The sequence below is a fragment of the Atheta coriaria genome, unplaced genomic scaffold, assembly GCF_025399875.1.
Source record: "Atheta coriaria isolate IRGN ID8LTWV9N9 unplaced genomic scaffold, Caltech_Dcor_3.1 hic_scaffold_15_pilon, whole genome shotgun sequence".
NCBI classification, from domain to species: Eukaryota; Metazoa; Arthropoda; class Insecta; order Coleoptera; family Staphylinidae; genus Dalotia; species Dalotia coriaria.
In genome coordinates, this window is record NW_027045457.1 from 415928 (window position 1) to 436295 (window position 20368).

The following is a 20368-nucleotide window of genomic DNA, read 5'->3' on the forward strand; positions in this document are numbered from 1 at the left end:
TCAAGATTACATTTCGTATATATTACCCTCGGCTCCAACTCAGGCACAGCTTCAACGACCGCCAACCTCCAAACCTGCAACATGCTACGACGTCAACCTTCTACTCCGCACAGCTTGCACCAACTTCATTGAGTGTACCAGTATACAGTCATTATACAAAAATCATTATGGTACATAATTTTAATATAAAATTTTTAATTTTTTTCTTGGTTTTTGGGCTGTTATTTGATAAAATTAAGAAAAATAATTTAGAAACTCAATAAAATAAAATTTTGATAACATACGTTATCTAAAAGTATATGAAACCAAAGGAAACTACTTGAAAGTCCATGAAAGTACATTTAGCTGAGGTCGTGCACATGCGTGATACTCACAAGTGCATTTTGGAATCATTTTGAAAACAGTTATGCAACCACATCGGCACGACCATCTACTATCTCTTTCGCACAAGAGTACACATTAAACCTCAACGTCCACATACCCCTTACTCTATATACCTATATATACCAAACCGAAACCTAAACCTCAAAACCCAAAACTGGTGGAGGATGGGAATGGAGGACGACTCACATTGCACTACCTTCGACCAGCGTCGAGTGATAACAGTAAACCATCGCGCTGGGAAACTAGTGCAGCTATTAAACTATTGCAGTGGTAGTTCCAGTTTGAACCATGTGGTCATCTAGTTTTGCAACATTGTGTTATTACTGAAAGCTGGCCACAATACGCCGCAGCAGATGCACCAATATTTGATTAAGAATTGAGTGGTGATAAATTAGAATTGTGTCGGTTTCATGATGATATGAAGGGTATATAAAGTTGGTTTAATTACAAAACGTCAAATACTGCAATAAACTAAGGCTACTTGGATGTGAACTGAGAGGTCAACATAAATATTGAATTCGTTGACCCAAGCGAAACAAACCGGATTGGGGCTTGGAAATCCCGAGGGGATTTCGTTACCAATGATTTTTGATATTTTTCCTTCCAATCTCAAGTTTTTATTCTAGGATTTACACGCGGAAAGGTTTTTGTTGTTGAATTTTTGATTTTTCTCAAACTGCAAGCAATTTAAAATCAAATTAAACGTGAAAACGCTTACATAACCTAAATTATGACCTATACATTGCAAATAATATATAATACTGATTATTTATAAATTTTTGAAATTTTAAATTGAAGTAAACCAAACTTTTAATTTTTAAATTTTTGTTTATTGTTTTCTTAAAATTATTCCCTTCATTCCACGTCGACGAGCTTGATAGTTGTAGGTTAAATGGCAGGATGCTCGAATGTTGGATGAGAGTGGTCTGCGGGAGTGGATAGAGAAGGTTTGGGACGAGATCGACGCGGGAATTTGGCCCCGCAAGCCCCGACGCGCGCGCGCTAATCTGACCGCAGAAACTTGTGCGCGCCTCGGTGCGCCTTTCCTCGCTCCTCGGGCAACAATATACGAACCGCACTTACGTCTCTCGCCGCCGCCCCGACCGTTCGCAACCAGCCTTAACAATCCGCAAGAATTCTGCACCGTCCCAACCGTTCTGAGCTGCAAATCATCATTTAAAGTGCATCCTGTAATGTATCAGAGAAGCAAATATATAGAGTGTTATAGTAAATTTATAAAATTTTAAATATTTTACTACTTTAGTAAAGAAAATTATTGTAACATCCTGTATTTGTTGTGTTTATGAGAGTTTTGCTCTGTGGATCATAAAACACCGGGTAAAAGTTATTCGCCGTGAAGTGGCCAGAGGTAAAAGTAGGAGGCGGTAAAAATACTGTTCTCGAGGTTTATTCGGGTTCACACTAGTGCATTCAAATGTTTTAGTTGTTGTTGTTTATTTCGTTTACTTTAATTTTCAGCAAAAATGAAAAAAATTTCGGTAAAATTTTATTTGCGCAAGATTTAAAATAAGAGTCGTGAAAAACTATCACATTTGGCTTCTTCTCACATTCGAATAAGTTTTTGCACGTCCGCACGAAAAACTATGCAGGGTCGCGAGCGCTTCTCGCTTTCAAAGTAAGATTTATTCAAAAGATTTCATAATTTATCGAATAGAACGCTTAAATTCCGCGCACCATTCTCGCACCGCGCATATTTCGTGCGCTGGCGGCGAGGAAAAATGCGGCCGAGAATGAAAAGCACGCCGGTGTGTAGCTGGGCGATGCGCCGACGACGTGCGCCCATTGTGGGCGCGAGAAAAGTGTCACACAAGAATAATAATGCGAAGTTAAAGCGAGCAGAAAAGGTATTGTGCATGCGCGCGCGCCTTCCGAAAAGAAAACCTAGAAAAAGAAAGAAACGCGGATGAGGAATGAGTTTTTCCTTCCTAATTCTTCATGTGCTATGTTGGTTGCATACCTTCTGTAAGAAGATTCCTAGAAAATCTAAAAAGGTAAATTAGTTCAAGATGAAAGCATTTCTTCTACTTGGTATCTGCGTATGAATAAAAATTTAAAGCATTCAGAGGTAGACGCACAAGTCTCAAATCAGTGATTTTAAGGGTAGTCCTGGTTTGAGGTTAGAGTTTGTGCCCAGTGGTCCAGAATATTAAACAAACATAAAGGTCCACGGCTGCCGCAAGGTGGCGTTATATATGACCGTACCGATTTCAATACTTCCTGCGTTTCTGGCTTCCTGCCGCCGCCCCCAGCCTATCAGTACGCACGCGATTTATATGTTCTCGTGCCGTCCCAACGCCGAATATTATAATTGATCGGTAATAAAAGACGATTTATCGTCGTCGCCGCTTATCGCTTATCTTTTGCATTCCTATCCGGGGCAATGGCGGCGTGGCTGTGACTTCATCGCTGCGCTTCATTGACGCTGGTCGATTTTGGTCCGTTTCGGCGAGAGGTGGCTGTCGCGGCCATTTCTACCCTTTTGCACACCTCGCCCGCCGTCCTAATATGTCCTTATGGTTCCTGGTTTTTAGTTGGAGGCAATGTTTCATCCAGGCGGATGTCGCGCGCAGGCGGCCGGCTTGCGAGCCTTCGTATTATTCATACGACGACTGCGGTGGACACGCGACAGCCAGGAGGCATGACCGGAAGTCATCTTAATTCTTTATACAGGGTGTTGGAAATTTAAAAAAAATATATTGATTGCGTAGTTTTTTATTTTAACATTTATCCAATAGAACTGGTTAAAAATATTATTTTGTTATATTGTGTAGTTTGCCAGGTTTTCCATCTTAATCTTCTTCGGGACCTGCCGTGGAAGTTCTAGGTCCCTTGCCGCCTCTACGGCCTTTACCTCCGTGACGTGTACCGTTTCTTCCACGTGGATGTCTTGCGCCTCTACGTGGTGGAGAAGGTCCTTCGGAAGTGCCCATATCAGAAGATTCATGATCTTCACTTGCGGATGCCTGGGACTATAAATAAAATATTAACAAATATTAAATATTTAAACGATTAATGAAAATTTAACTTACCACTATGGCAAAAACCACAAAACCGTGAGGAAAAGCAGAGTTAGTTTCATTTTAAAATATTTTTTAAATTTTGACTTTTTAAAAGTTATTCTGAAACTGATACTATTCCTAAAAATGATTCGCCTTATATACTCGTTGTAATTGTTAATTTCAACACGCGATTTAATAATAAGTGATCATTGACACATCCTGTTTTTATGCGAAAATGAAGTCATTAAACATCAGTCGATTAGTTACAATATTCAAATTTCTATTCAGTTATTTCTTCATTGTATGCTTTCAATTCGTACAAAGTATTTAAAAGGAATAAAATACATATTCCGCATTGGACCAACTCAATGGTAAAGTCTAGTCAGCTCGTTAAAACGGCGGAATGCTAGAAAAGCTCGTAAAGTTCGTTCCGGGGCAATTAAAATGAATGAACGCTGGCGCGCGTGTAATTTGCTCGCAAAGCGGTCAATACGCCACTCGATTGAAATCGGTATCACGTTGCTGCTTCCTCTTCGACGTGAACCGTTCCGCATTGCCGCCCGAACGCAATTCGATGCAATTTACTTGCGAAAGGTTATCTACGAGCGCCGGGCCGCACATTTCGTTAGCTACAGAAACTGCAGCAGGCAAAGCTCCACTTGAAGTGCCTCTTCTTGCAACTCTGAGTAAATTCCATTCGATATTGAGCGATGATATTGGCTCCGCTAACGAACAACCGGAGCGGCCAAATTGAAATGTACTGTTCTTCACGGTAAGAACAATATTTCAATACAAATATAATCAGCGAGACGTAGGTACATGTGCTATGATTGGATGTTGCCGAAATTGCTTTTATTAAGGTAGAAATTATTTCAAAATATAATTACATGTAAAAAAATAAAACTTTTGTCGGTAAATCTTCATTTTGTTAGTTTCTGATGTAAATATAGACATGTTGGGCTTTGTGCATGTGCACATTCTTCGCATACATTCCACAAACCAATTTTACAATATGTCCTTCTAAGTATTTTTGTAATAAAATCAATTAACTTTTTTTTAAATTTATAAATACTTACTTTTAATTCTGGTTAAGCGAATAGCAATAATCGGATTGGTGTCTTTAAAGTTTGTAAGCGGAAATGAAGTGGAATTAAAATAAGGTCGTGGATAATAATCAACTTTGCCGATTTTTCTTGGTCATATAGAGTTTCACCCTTGCAATTTACCCAAAGTCTCTGAAAATATATTTTTTTAATAAATCAATATATACACATATTTATGCTTTACAGAAGCTTTAAGTTTGATTTTTGGGCGTAATTCGCTTGGTAAATCATCGGGAATATCAGCATGTAAGGTGTATTGTTCAGGTAGCCACAAGGTCAACTAAAATAATAAAAATTATTAATTTTAAAATTTTTTAAATTTTTAAATAAAACTTACTCTATTTAATTTAAGGAAGATACAAGGTGTTTTTGCTTTGTATCCATAATCAGGAGCCTTGCAAGGACCCAGTGTCTCCTGTCGTAGATTACATTGCAATGAACTGTCACACTTCTTTGAATAATCTGCGATAAAACAAATAGTAGATTTGTTAACAAATGTATGAACTTACCAGTTAGCATGGTAGCAATCCGTTTGACATAAGGTGTCTCTCGACGATTCTCAAACGAATCTTCACCTTTGCTTCCATAATAAATGAGTGACAACGGACAGTGATCGAGATTAACCATACTGGGAACCATAGTTAACCCTGTAATTTACATAAATATTAAATATTTGATTATTTTTGATTTCTTGTTTGTGTATACCAGGATATTGCGGTTCTTTAAACTTCAATTGCTTGAATGGAGGGTTAGCAGGATTTTGATAGAAGTTGACTTGAGTCATGTATACAGCCGTGCAGAAGAAAAGGAGCATAAAACAATTAATGATGATATAGTAGAAGACAATTTTCACTGAAACAACAAAAACACGAGTAAATAAATGATATTATTTTTACTTCCAACTTTAAAGCATCAGTTTTCTCCGGTTTTAGACACAAAAAGTGGTACTTTAAACCCAGGCGGCCAGGGACGTGACTAAAGTGCAAGTGCAGGTGGAAATAAAGAGGATGTAGAAAGAATAGCATAAGCATCACGTGGCTAAAAGTTGATAAACACTCGATTGATTAAACGTGACAAGAACACCCGTTTAGCCACTTGACACTTAATATACTAAAATTATAATGTTTGATATCTACTCTTGGTGCATTTGCACTTCGAAATCCATTTGCGTTTGCGCAGGCACGCATCACAGCAATCGCAGCATTGCCCAAATCGCGACCATCGCGAGCTCTCTGAATCGCTTATGACCGGCAGTGGTAAATCATCCTCCTCCAGGTAGCTGCGGCTTGAATGAGAGATGTTTGTCAAATCATCCTCGTCGTTCTCATAGATGATCAAGTTGTAAACGCTGCGATTTTGCAAGACCTGTTGCGGAGTAGTTTCTGTAGCTTCACTGCGAGTTTCCGAATTTATCGATAGTTCAATCTCGTTTTGTTCATCGCTTGAACGCAAGTCCAGTTCATGTTCATCATCATCGTTATACATTTCTTTTTATTGCACTTTAAATTATTCGCTGATTATAATGCTTCTAATGTTGCTCTAAAAGACAGCAGTTGATTTTTTGGATAATTAAATGTCATTAAAACTATAGCAACAACTTTGTCTTTAAAAATCAAAGTCAGTTGTAGAGGGCGTAATTGGAAAATATGGAGCCCTTGATCTATACTATAAAATGAATCGCAAAATCTGTTGGTAAGCACATAACTCAACAACGCCTCGACCAATTTGGTCAATTCTTTTTAAATGTTTATTAAAGTCCAAGGCTGGTTTTCACCGCGAGAAAAATTCGAATAAAGGCCGGTAAAACTTTAAAACAGCCCTTTTCTATATAGACTAAGAGCCCGTGACGGCCAGACTTTCGTCATTTTAGGAAAGCTGAAATTTTGTCCATGTGTTTTTCCAACACAGGTAAGAACGATCCCCAATTATGAAACCTGGATCGTGGTTCCTTTGGCAGTTAACAGCTAACAAAGATGTACACTTGATGACCTATGTTTCGTTATTTTAGCAAACTCCATTTTTGCATATTTTGTTCGTAACATTATTATAACATGCGCTGCTCATTGCCAGACACCTGGTATGGTTCCAACCCTAGCCAGACACCCCTAAAGTATAATATTTTTGAACTTTTTTACTTTCGTTATATTAGGAAAGCTGAATTTGATACACATTATGCAGAGAGCTATGAAACTGTGTTTTCTTTCACGCCAGACAGTTTGGTCGGTTCTATCATCCTGCCAGACGCATTGAAAGTGTTAAAAGTTGCAAAAGTTAACTGGCTCTCGCTCTAATAGAAAAATTGGCATTGAAAATCAATCACAGTTCTAGTTAAATATTTGAATCCCAGATGGCGCGCTGAAGTGCATTATTAGCAATTCTTTACATAATAAATTTCTTTAAAATAAAATTGCGATTCTTATTGATCGAATTGACACATACTACGTCTAGAATAAGACAGTAAAAACGAAATACATTTTTATTAAGCACTACCGGGACAAAGTCGCGGGTAAAAGCTAGTTTAGTATAAAAATTAGTGTAAAAGCAAAGAATGTTATCCCGAAATAATATTTGTTTCTTTACACTTCTTGTTCTTTTAATCGTCTTGAAGGTTTTACAATAATAAAACTCATTTTATGTTCACCACACCGTGACATTCAATATTTCCCCTGGATTCCTGCAGTTTTCACGCTGAGAGCCACTAAACTTTTACTACTGTTTTATAACTGGGCACAGAAACTAACCTAAAACCAACTCCACTTACCGCGAGTATTTTTTAATTCCCAAACCATTCTCAGTGCCGTTTCTTGACATAGTGATTTGTGATGCGCTTGTGCACTTAAAGCGTTGATGTTAGAGTGTCGTTAGAAACATTTTGTGAGGCGTCCAACAGTTGGCAACATTGTTAACGGCCATTTGCCGCGGACAAATGACAACCATACATATTTTAAGGTTATGGCTGAGATGAACAATTAATTCGCGTTTTTTTATGGCAAAAACACGTTTTAACGTAGGATTTGCATCGTTTTGGTTAGCACAGCTGGATAATAAAAATTATACGATACACAAGCTGTCCGGATGATGAAACAAACCTAACCTCAAACTCAAATTGAAGCGGAACGGAGTAGAGCTTCCACCAGCGTCATTTGAATATTTTAATAACCAATTTCGTCATTTCATCAAATACGTGACGCTTTTATGAAATTTCAGATAAATATTAAATCTGCGAACTTTTTCGTTTGCCAACACCCGGGCACTTGCTTAAAGTTGAATTTTTCATCGGCGAAGCGGCGAAAACGTCATTAGCATAGTGACAACACCGAAGCAGACACAAAATAACCGCCGAAAACGAACTTCTCCACGCGCACGGATCGAGAAAACCCGAAAATAAAAAACGCAAGAAATGCACGAGATGAGAGGCTGGAGATAAACATAAATGAAGAAAAGTGCGTTTCTTCGGTTAAGATGGCGGCGGTGCGTTGGTAGGAGACAAATAAGAAAATATGCACGTCAATGTCGAGTTGTCGAGAGGGCGGGTAATACAATTAGACTCGAAACGGACAAATAAAATTATGTAAAATATGCGTGCGCCCCAAGCGCGCAGAGAGAGAGTGGCAATTGAAAAAGTTTGCCAATTTTTTCGGCTTCCATCTTAAAGTCTCCCAGCGTTGCATTAACACAAGCTACGCCTTGCGTGCGGCAAATTCGGCGAATTTTGTTACATCCTTTCTTTTTGTCCGGGACATTCGTAGGCGCATTTCTATTTCTCATTTTTCCGTTTTATTTCATTATCTTCTTTATTTTTCCATGCCTCTTCGTGGGCAGGATGAAAAACATCTCGGGTGGCAATGCCGACGAGAGGATTGCCGAGTCGAAAAGACGGAATGAGAATTTACATTATTTCGTGCGAACCACCTTCTGGGCGGAAAGCACGTAGCGTAAATTTCGTCGCAAATTGTCACGCGACAACGTTAACCTAAAATATTCCACATCTGTCGGAAACAAAACCGAGAAACGTCAAAATTACGATGATTCATAAAATTATCCCAAAAAATCACAGCTGTAATATTACTAGTTGTTATCCTGTTGGTGAACAGCTTGGATAACTGTTTGAGTTTTACGATGTACGTTACTCATTATCTCACAGATTTAAGGACGTAAACAGATTTGTGTTCGAGCGTCGTCTTAAAACTAACTGCCTTGTGTGCCCGTGCATAAAGGACTTAATGCCTCGTCGGGCCATCAAGACGGCCTTAACAAAACGTCTACCAGTGCTTCCTCATTGTGATTCAGCCATTGGGCCGTCACTCGTCGCGTCGCGGCATGTCCTGTTGGTGCATTAAATTTCCTAAATAAGTTCGCAAAGACTCATTAAAGTTTCATAACGACTTGTACGAATTTACGAGCATAACACTTAGCAAAATAACTCTAATGACGCCTCAAAACATAACCTAACTTAAATATAGTGTAACATTAAAAATAACCTTAAAATTTGACATATTTTTAGTAATTTATTTTCTTAGCAAAGGTAATCCTAGAAATCAGTCCAAAACGCGTGACATGCGCGTGCAAACTCATAAAAACGTGTCGAATATTTCGCAATCAGCGAGCGAGCTGCAAACGAGCGTAAACGAGAGCAAACAGACGCGAAACGACGCCGAAACAACACGAAATTCGAGGCGAGGTTTTACGAGCACTGCGCTACTACGTTCGTCATTTGAACGAGCATAATTTGACATGTAAACATACCAAGTGTTTGAAACAACACCACTAATATTAATTTTTTCTTGTTTCAGGTTAGTATAACCTCAAAACAACGGAATTTGAGGTTAGTTCAGCAGAAATATCATCTGCACCCAATTATACACCACAAGAATGTAAACACGTGCAACTTTTTCATCTGATATGCCTAAACGTTCGTCCGGCCCACATAATACAAAGGGTGAAAGTTTAGAAGAATGAGAAATATGCTTTCGGGTGGTGGGAGTTGTTGTTGCGCGCCGTGGGCCTTTGCCAGAGCCTTGTAAATAATTCAACGCCATCCGGTATATATTAGACATTAGACACGCTTTCGACATTGTTCGAAGGGTTCGACCCGCACGGGGGAAACATTATAACAAGCTTCCTGCTCCTTCCAGCCGAAAAGCAGGAAAGGGTAGCGTCAGGTGTCTTCGTCTCGGACATGGGTATTACCCGTGGACTGCCTCGAGTGCCAACCGAATGTAGTGTTACTTAACATAACCCAAGTTGGTAAATCAAGGCGGAGTGGGCAACATCATCTATAAAAGTATGGTAAAACGAAGCGAAGAGATTTTTAACAACGCATTTCGTATTTTTATTGGGTGATTTATTGCAGCAAGATTGAGATGCGATGCGATGCTTTTAATAAAAAACGAGGTTATGTTACTGACCTCAATACATACAATGTGTTTGGTGGAGTTAGGTAGAGGTAGAGATAGAGGATGTACATGTCGCAGGTATGTGTGTTTTTCTGGATTCCCGAAGAGGGCAGGTTGCAATATCCGGAAGCCGAAATCGCTTTACAATACAAATCCTCATTTATTCGTTTTATCCGCTTTGGGACGCACGATGGGTGGCCCCATGGAATGTCGATTTTGCACGTATTGGATGTCAGCATACAGTGCAATTCATAAACAACATATAAACTCTGTATTTTTCTTTTAATATCTTCTTAATTAACTTAACCTAAAATTTAAAGTCATGATTCATTTTATATTTGGATATTTATTTGATTTAAAGACTTTAAATGGTAATTTAAACTTAAATTTGATTTGTTTTTATTCTCCAGTATATTTGTTTGTGGTGGACAAGCAAAACGCCTAAATACAAATCAAAATAAACATTTATTAGAGCGAGCGATTTACCGCGTTTTTTTTTTCGGCCCTGCGGCACGTTCGCTTTGCATTCAGCTTTTTTCTCATCAACCATCGGCCGGTTATCCTGGACCTAAAATCGTACTCAATAAATTCACAATTCGACGCTTAACATCCGGTCAGAATCTCAATTCCTACTACATAGTATTAAACGTGACAAATAAATTATTTTAAATTGAATATTTTTTGATATCATAAATAAAAATGTAATATTCTGATATTATTTATTGCATCATTTTGTGTTTGGAAATGTATCTGCTAATTTTTCCTTCCTGATCACAATCGAAATGTATCTATCTAGTAATACTAGACATAAGCTATCAATCTATCAAAAGCCTTCAAAAGCTTCCTTGTCGATTGTGTTCCGTTCGTGTGCTTGCGGCCATGATGGCGACCGCCGATCCGCCATTAGGCGCTCATTTCGTATTTCTTATTTCATGTTGCTCTGGCAAATAGCATTATGGTCAACTTTTATTTCATCCTTTTTGCGTCTACGCCGAACGGACGCTTACTGGTCAAATACAAATAGCGCGATTTTACTGTTTACTGTCGAACGAATAAAAGAAAAGAAAATGACCCAGACGCGGGACGCAAAAAGGCACAATGATAATGCTAGAAAAGACAAGGGAAGATGCGCATGTCGTCGCACTTCTTACGATTGAGAAAGAAGAAAATAAGCGACGCATTAATGGCCTTTTGTTTTCATCGATGCGTCGAGACGCGATTTCACGATTCACGATTCTATGAGTTTCCGAGTTATCCTTTCTTTTTTTCTTTCTTTTTAGTGGGTTGAAGGGTTTGAGGATATTTTTACGTTTTTGAAGGTTCGCCACGCTATTGACGGCAGACGATGGCAAATGGCATCCTCCGAGCTGATATGAAATCAGAACACATGAGCACACAGCGAGAAAAAGAAAACGTCAACAAAGACAGCAAAAGTGGAACACAATCGGGTAGATTTTTATGTTTCCGACGTTACTGTGGTACTTGTGATCCTTGATTTTCAGTGGGCTCAATTTCATGATACGCCTCACTTGATATAATATTACTATTTATATTTAATGTGTATTAGAACACATTGTATATTTAAAATGAAGACATTCATTAGGAAAGTTTCGTATCGACATGTTATTATAGATAAGTTGGTGTAAGCGTGGTGCAATACGCGTTTGCAATTAATAAACTTTGCAATTAAACGAATTACTTAATTTGAGCGACGCTAGCGCCAAGCGTCGTTCTGGTAATTAAGCGAAATGCTCACGCGGCGCAAAACTTGGCAGTCTGCATACAGCCAACTGGCGTTCTCATCATCGAGTAGCAACTAACAATCTTTCTCTGTGTGGGTTTGCGAATGTCGCGCGAAAAGGACTCTGGAATACGATGCGCTTAGTGCTAACTGCATACGCAATTTGTTTTGCTTAGAAACTGAATGGAAATGCGACAATTTGTAGTTTTAAACAATTATAAGCGCTACCAAATTAGTGCCATCTATAAATGTTTCAATAAGTCGAATGTAGATGTCGCTCAACAATATATAGGTTATAATTGTCGGTATAGTAGGTATTTTTGAGGCATTCAATGTGTTAAAAGTTATTAATCATCATTTAGTCTCAAAATTCAGTTTTCCAGCGATACGCTCAGTTTAAACTGGGAAATCACCCTGACAATAATTAATATCTCTCGTCTTACGCTGCAATTTGCAATGCAGCAGGCGCCGAATCGCTCCGTTGCTGCACCATTAGCACTGGCAACTCGCGCTGCTGGTAATTGGAAAGTGCGGCGCATAAATGTGTCGGATTATGAATTCGATGCGCGTTTTCGTGTCGCGTCGTTCTTATTGTTATGGTGCTGCGACGATTTCCGCATCCGGCGGCAGCGAATCGCGCAGCGACGAATGTACGAGTTGTCGTCGTCGTTGTCGTTTGCGATGGCTGGCATAATATTGATATACGCACATTTGTCCCCGGCGCGCAGGAAATTATCCTTCGTGCGCTCGATATCACTTCGGAGCACTCTGCAACCAAGCAACCACCAAGTGTGCGAGCAAGATGGGAGCGGAAAACAGACGCGAGTGCTAACGTTTGCTAATTACGCGCATCATCAACGCAAACGTAATTCTATTGTTTGCGGTTGTTGGCTGCGTTGTCTTGATACAGAATTACAATATATACTTTTTCCAGGTTTAAGAACCTGCCATATTGCACTAGTAAATCTATAATATAAAAATTAATCGGAAAATATGTTGGTATGCGCATAACTCCACAACGTCTAGACCAATTTGGCCCATTCTTTTTTTGAAATGTTCGTTAAAGTCCAAGGATGGTTTCAAGGGCGAGAAAAATTCGAATAATTGCCGGGAAACTCCTAAAGACAGCCTTTTTCCATAGGATAAAAGTTGGCATTGAGATTCAATCATAGTTATAGTTAAATAGTTGAATCGGAGATGGCGCGCAGAAGTGCATTATTAGCAATTCTTTATATAATTAATTTCTTTAAAATAAAATTGCGAATCTTATTGATAGAATTAACACATACCTACCATGTCTAGAACAAGAGAGTAAAAACAAATTACATTTTTATTTTAACACTACCCAGGCAAAAGCTAGTACTAAATAAAAAAATATGTTTGCAAACAAACATTATGCAGCACACAGTACACTTGTGTTAATTTCAATATGGCGGCCGCATAATTCGTCGATCAAACTTAACGCGTTTCAGCGCAACGCTCTGCTGCGTAATCAAAAACACAAACACACACATTGCGCACGCCGCACGTCAATATTAATATTGTTAGCATGCCGAATTATCACATTCGAGGTACGCGCAATGAGCACGCACCATTTGCGTACAATCGCATAGTCAGGCGCCATGTGCAAATGCCGGAATGCGTCGACATATTAGACTTGCACACATCTACGTCCATCATGCATAAGCAGACAAACACAGTCATCTTTGGATTGAGTTGATTTTAATAAGCACCCTGTTATTGTTATAGCAGTGTCTAGAGGGAAACATATCCACTACGGTATAAGTTGTGGTAGTTTGCATGAGTTTACTGAATTATCATGATAATTAAAACAGGCCGTCTGATGTTGGATGCGAGTTTACCTAACCCGAAGGGCAAATATTCAAGTGTTTTAGTACGAAATATTATTCCGATTGGATGCGTGCACGTTTGGCAGTTTTGGGGAACTGAAGGACAAATTAGACGAAACCTTTGGGTTGTACCTCCGGAATAATTCGCACGCAAGTAAGTTGATATTGACGGAAGCCGCTGGAGGGTGCAATAATGATAATAATCGACATTTAACTGTTTAATTGAGGACGCGAGAAACGTGCAATTACGTTGAAAGCCTAATTCAAATTTAGATAATAATGATAACTATTATTTCATAGATGGCGTTACTGGATATAATCAATTAAAATAAAAATGTTTAAATATTTATGTTTTGCGGTTTGTATATTTGGGGTTGTTGGCATTTGCGTGAATTGTGGATGTCCTGGAACGTAATTCGTTTAAGACGATCCGTGCGTCAACGTCTTGGCACAAACACACAAAGGTTAAATTACGTAAAAGCAATTTTACGCCGCGCGCGCTTTCGAAGCATAATCGGCGCGCAAATCTGCTGAGCCGTCGCGGCAGGCGGTTGGAAAAAGGGGTGGCTGTTGGAATGGTGGCGTGTGCTTACCGGCATCGCGAAAATTGAGGATTAATTATTCACAAGTTGGCGTGGGCCACCTTGCACGGGCGCGAAGTAAGTCGTTATTGCCGCCCGCGAGGTAATGGAGAATTGCGCACCCTCCGCGAAAGAATGAATAACGAACCCGACCCGCGCCGCCAGATGGTGGCGATGCGCGAGAATGCAACCCGAGAAAAAGCGCTCAGGAATCAGGCAACCGGATATGCGTCAAGAGTTAAATAATCTTCGCACTCGGCCAGCAAACAACCGAAAATAAAACAGAAAATAATGCTGTTACTGGCTGCGTGAAGATTTAAGGTTAAATCTTTTTAAGAAAATTAAATTCATTATTTTTTTACGTTTTTTTTTATTTTCCGAATATTTTCTTGATTTATAGAAGATGATAAGAGGAGACGTTTAGACAAGGATCATTTTCCAATCAGTCGGAAACGCTCCGACTTTGCTCTGAGCTACAAAAACGATGTTGTAAAAAACATATCATACCAAATATCCGATGTCGGCGGGATGTTCTCGACGTTTTCTCGATATCCTAACCTTTAAAAAACGAACACGCCAAATATATTTGATTTTCGTGTTGGATGTTTTTCCAACATTCCAGCGAGTCACATAAAAGTCTTCGGTTATTTTTAAAGCTAATCAAGTACGGTTTGAAATGTAAAAAGCGTAAAACCATAACTTATTAAATTTTATCTTTACGATTATCTTCATAGCTTGCGAGTGCAGTCTGCATAGTAAAACAGAAGCTGTGCAAAGCTAGGAAAAACCTTTAGCAAAACTGTAAACTTCATTTTTCTGCGCTTTCGTTTTTATTCACATTTTTTGTTGCTTTTCCTACTTTTTTTCTTATTTCAACTCAAGCGAGAGTTGAAATAAACCGAATAACATTTATTTACGTTCTTTATTACGTACCTTCATTCTTTCCTCTCCTCTGCTTCTTTCTTTCCTGCACTTCCGCGTTTTTTTTCGCATGCGAGAATTGCCAGAATGCCACAACGTGTTGTTTTTATTCTTATTTTCATTTTTATTTGTGTTTCTTTTTTGTGGTCGCTGGCCATTGTAGCGGGAGCACACGTTGCACATTATTTTGACCCTCCGACTTTCTTGACATCCAGTATAAGAATATAATAGAGTTGGATATTAGACGTATATTTTATTTGGGGTTATTATGCTCGTAAACTCAAATGAACCTTGAATAAAGCCACAAAGCACAACTTACGTGACTTTAAATACTTTAAAGTGATTTCAAACTAAATTATTGCAAACTGGTTTTTGCTCCCGACTTCGTTTGCGAAGATTTTAATAAAAAGTAGTTTAATTAATTGCTTTCTTGTTTCTTGGAGCCAATGTGTGCCGACTGCGCCAATGAGATTCCGACTTTTAATTAAAAAAATAATAAAATAAAATAAAAATGCTAATAATGAAATGTAATCCTATCACACTATGAATTATCTATAATATAAAAATGAATCACAAAATCTGTTGGTAAGCGCATAACTCAACAGCGCCTAGACCAATTTGGCCAATTCTTTTTTTTTAAATGTTTGTTAAAGCCAAGGATAGTTTTTAATGCGAGAAAAATTCGAATGATTGCCGGGAAAACCGTAAAGACAGCCCTTTTCTATAGGATAAAAGTTGGCATTGAGATTCAATCTAAGTTATAGTTAAATAGTTGAATCCGAGATGGCGCGCTGAAGTGCATTATTAGCAATTCTTTATATAATTAATTTCTTTAAAATTGCGAATTTTATTGATAGAATTATTATGTCTAGAGCAAGAGAGTGAAAACAAATTACATTTAATAAACACTACGACACTTTTTCTAATTTTCCTTGCAATTTCCTCATATTTTCTCAATTTTTGAACCTTCCTCAGACTTCTACAAATGTTCAAAAACTTAAATTAGTCAAATCTGTCTGCAATTCACGAGTTTTATTGAGACAAACAAACGTCGAATCTTTTATATATCCTAGCAGATTTTTTACAAAAAGATAAAGAAATTTAATCAAGATTTTAATTGCACGTAAAAGTTATGACCTTTTTCGTGTTATCAACGCTTGATCATACTTGCGTCTTGTTTTCGAAAATGTTGAAATGCGCTTCGATAAAATGGCATTGCTCCGGTATAAAACATTACATTACGGCACTAATGTTTTGCCGCCTCTGCGCCTCCAGTCAACTCTTCCGTCCGTGAGAGCTTTTAATATTCATCATAAAATAATCATAAATGTCTGGGGGCGAGGTGAAATCATTAAGAAATTTTTAATGATCCATTATTGTAATATCGCGCCATCGCGTTCAACTCCGTTTCGTTTCCGTTTCCGTCGAGACTCTGTGAACAATGTTCGGGCTTTCGAGCCAGATCGATTTTAATTATTGCGAGGCGAAACGATATGAAACAGAAACGTGAAATTTTGATTTTCTTCCCAATTTTATATTTTATATTATCTAGATATTCTAGTTCTACAGAGGAGAAAAGAATATGAATGCAGGAATATTAATATCTATAAGCTTTTGTGTTCATTTCCGGTTAACGTTTGTTGAGTAATAGCGCGCTGGAATAAAATGGCACATATGCATGGATACTCCTTAATATTTCATATTTAATAGAAGCAGTTTATACTAAAATCTCAATTTTGCACCCGGCAAGTGCTATAAAACGTATTTAAATTTCGTATTTCATTCATTTCCTGTGCACTTTTCAGATTATTTCATTACTGCACTTACTACCAAATACGCCGTGTTGTTTAGTATGTTAAATATTAAAAGTTGAACATAGTCTCCGAGAACAAAAGCAATTCACCTGCGACACAAAAAAATTTCATGAGTTTCCAGCGTTTCTAAACGCTTTATGTTAGTTTTATTAGTGCCGTTTATGCATTTAGTGCTTTAAGAGAATTTTCCATGAAGGTGGCAATCAAGTTTCTTACTTGATGCGCAGTTAAAATGCTTTAGCACTTTATTTTTATGCGCATAAATCTACCTACGTTTAATAACTGGCAGGATATGCAAATAATGTAGATTATTAGCTAAATCTACCATCAATTTTTTTTCTGATTTTTATATCTTAATAAATTATGTTTTTCACTTGTTATTGAAACACTTACACTTACACCAGCGCAAGCGCTTCGGATTATTGTAAGTTAACCTAAACCGCGCGAAAATCGCCAAGAGAGCTATTTATATCCATTGATTTATGGCGTGTCGTAAATTAAATTACGACTCGCCGATGTGTTTACCAAGTCAACTACTTTCTTACTTTCTTCCGCGTTTACGGCGTGCGCTGATTGCCTTCCGCTGTTCTCCGCTATCCCACCAACCCCTTTATGTTTTATGTTTAGGAATAAACCCACATTGTTTTTACGACCACTATTAATATAAATTAAAGTAATTAAAATTTGGTATTTTATCGTTCAAATATGAAATTGTAGACATGCAATGTTAAAATTCCCAGAAAAAAAAAACACGATATAATAAGTAATTTGACCATATTTTAATAAAATATACAAATTATCACAAATTTTCCTTCATTTGTGAGTTTATTTGTATAATTGTACCGCTTTCACGCAAGAACCACTCAACCAATTTTAATAAATTTTGGTAAAATGATATTTTGGACTATAGAAAAGCAAATAGGCTACATTTTATCGCAAAATTATATTATAGAGGGTGTAAAATTAGAGATCAAAGTTAATATCGAAATTCAATCAAAGTTATAGTTATGTAATTCAAGCCCAGATGGCACAAAGGTGCATTAAGAACATTTCTTAATTTTTTAAATTAAAAATTAAAAATATTATTGACGGATTCGCAAATAATATGTCAAAAAATCCCAAAATTCCAAAAATATTAGTAACACTACTTTTGATAAAATTCTACTTGGTAGTTACCTATAAAATAATTAATAATTGCAATTATTATACTAATATTTCAATGTCTGTCGCTGTTAATTCTCGTTTATGTTTAATATTTTATTTTCTGCCATTTCATGAAAATTTCATTGCTGACGTTGATGTCGATGTCGATACCATTACGCTCAGTAATAGTTAGCGTGTTCTGGGACCATTCAGCGTCAAACTTCCCGAATGCATAATCTGGCAGATCAAGGTGGCGGCCGCATATCAAGTATTTTATCACCAAACAACACCGCAACTACGCCATGCAAGTATTGTACTTACACATAGTTAAAAACGGCCGCAGTTGAAATACGAAATATGCACAAGTACAGCCGTAAATGTACAGCGATCGTAATTTTGTTTTATGTGCTCTAATCGGTTGCAATTTGTATAAAGGTTCATAAAAACTGTCAACTATAATCACAGAAATCATAAAATCCAAAAAAAAGTTTTTTTTTTCTTCTTCCACTTTTAAAATGCCATTTTCCGCGGTTTTAAGATACAGAAAGTGGCACTTTATACATGGACGGCCAAAGTCGGGACTAATGTAGGTACTTTAGTCACGGGTTTTAGCCACGAGATTCATTTGCCTACGGACCACATGAAATTCCATGCATCGTCAGTCAAACAAGTTAAAGCAACATTTACTTAAAAAAACATTTTTGCGCACTAGTGGATTAAATATTATTTTTTACTTTGGTAGATGAATTTCATATTTGAATAAAATCAATCTGAAATAAACCAAGAATAATCTAAGAAATATAACCCTCGGATTGAAGCAAACTAGCAGAAAGTGGTAGATAGCACGATAGTTCATTCTTGAAATCTACTTCCTCCTGTCTGCCTGCCTGGATAAGACCATTCGCAACGAAAACATTCCCATCCAGTAATGGAAGATTTTATGGCCGTCGCAATAGACATTAACCCACTTTGAGCGCTTTCTGAGTCGCTGAGACGCCGACGCGCGTGTTCCTTGTTTTCGGCGCCCGCTGAAGCTCTTCGTTTGTTTTCCTCTTCGTGGAGGGCAATATTTTCGGGCATGACCCGGGCGACGTCTTGCGAACGTCGTTCCGGGTTATCCGCACCATCTATCGATACACGCAATTAACTTTTCTGACTAATTAATACGCAAATTAGTCGTAATGATCCTTTAGTCATACAATACTGAGTGTTTAACAATATTTAACATATAAATTAATTTAAAAAATTCATGTTTTCATGTTTTTTGAAAAATAATTTTAAATAACTTGTTATTATTATTGTAACACTCTGTATATTTGAATTAAGATATGTGTAAGCTTAAAACAAATGCTTTTATTAAGAACACTTGTAGCTGTACTTGTTAATGGGAATTTCTCATGTGTACGTTTAGATATTTAGATTCGTTCGTTTGTATCTTCGAACGCAAAGCGAATTTCAATCAAATTACATCCCCCTGCTCCCCGCCGGTTTCACGCAATGCGTAAAGCTGAAGCAATTGCGCAAGCAATTAATTTGTTTGTTGAAATTTATCAGAAACGCTTATCAACTCGACGTACCACGCGCTTCTGCCATTTACATGTTAATATATCAGCAGCCATTTTATCCCGTCCATTAATTGCTTGAAATTAAACAAGTTAAAATTACAAATTCTGGTTAATTGCCGCAATTTCGCTTAGTTTTAAATAATTCCCGAAATTAATTGCTTGCGCATTATAATTAAATGTCTGTGAACATGTGGAATTTTACCATAACCTTGCTTAACCTCACTTTGGTTGAGGTTTCTTTAAGGTTGCATTGTTATGCGGTTATTCTAGTTACATGATAACCAATTTCGTTGCAATTAAAGCTATGTTGATATGCTGTTGCTAAAGCTCGCAGTGTTGTCAGCATGGAAGCATAATGTCATTACTAAAGGCAATTGGCGTCCACGAGTTCGTGAGCAAACGTTTGCTCGCTCTCAATTGGTGCAATTGTCGATGGTCTCTCATCAGAGTTGGAAGAGTAATAACGTTAATGCTAGGCGTTCTCTTCCCAGCATGCAACACTGGTGCTGATGAGTGTATTGGGTTGCCTGCGTATGCTGGCGAATGCGTTTGCGGTATACTTCGACGTGGTGTTATGAAGCAATCCACTCTCGCTGCTCATAGAGGCGCGTGCGTCGTATGTGTGTAGGGAGAAATAAATTAATCATTTAAACGTTTGCTCACAAAATGGAATAATCGACGTTTGCGGTGTGCCGATATGCGAGTTGGAAACATTACGCCAAACGAGCCTCCAACATGTCGGTAGTGCTTGTGGCTGTACACTGCGCGTTGGGTTGCATGAATTCGGGCGCTACGCACGGGATTAATTCATAATATCACTTTGAACAATTGTTAATGATTGCACAGGTGG

General features: G+C 37.8%; 1 protein-coding gene, 1 long non-coding RNA gene and 1 pseudogene across 3 annotated transcripts; 1 reads left to right on the forward strand and 2 right to left on the reverse strand.

Moving 5' to 3' along the window:
• The window catches only part of LOC135802090 (neuroligin-1-like), a 93856-nt pseudogene that overhangs the window by 20925 nt on the left and 52563 nt on the right, over nucleotides 1-20368 (forward strand).
• Nucleotides 3102-3528, reverse strand: LOC135802105 (uncharacterized). The gene is made up of 2 exons (XR_010550505.1): nucleotides 3435-3528; nucleotides 3102-3374 (listed from the first exon to the last, which is right to left on the reverse strand). It is a non-coding gene; the product is annotated as an uncharacterized lncRNA (long non-coding RNA).
• LOC135802073 (sodium/potassium-transporting ATPase subunit beta-like) lies at nucleotides 4240-6064 on the reverse strand. 2 transcript variants are annotated; one of them, XM_065315603.1, is made up of 7 exons: nucleotides 5644-6064; nucleotides 5213-5359; nucleotides 5017-5154; nucleotides 4845-4969; nucleotides 4692-4787; nucleotides 4481-4639; nucleotides 4240-4421 (listed from the first exon to the last, which is right to left on the reverse strand). In XM_065315603.1, the coding sequence occupies exons 1-6, from the start codon at nucleotides 5990-5992 to the stop codon at nucleotides 4493-4495; spliced, it is 1002 nt and encodes a 333-aa protein (XP_065171675.1). In that variant the 5' UTR covers nucleotides 5993-6064; the 3' UTR covers nucleotides 4240-4421; nucleotides 4481-4492. The 2 variants fall into 2 exon arrangements, with proteins under 2 accessions (XP_065171675.1, XP_065171674.1); XM_065315602.1 differs by having other exon boundaries at nucleotides 4240-4424.

What these genes read in the sequence shown, in the direction of transcription:
- LOC135802073 (XM_065315603.1), bottom strand. Translation starts at nt 5,992, where the DNA reads ATGTATAACGATGATGATGAACATGAACTGGACTTGCGTTCAAGCGAT. An exon ending in GATTGCTACCATGCTAACTG is followed by an intron (nt 4,970 to 5,016) that starts GTAAGTTCATAC and finishes GTTTTATCGCAG; the next exon opens with ATTATTCAAAGAAGTGTGAC. An exon ending in TCTTCCTTAAATTAAATAGA is followed by an intron (nt 4,788 to 4,844) that starts GTAAGTTTTATT and finishes TTATTATTTTAG; the next exon opens with TTGACCTTGTGGCTACCTGA.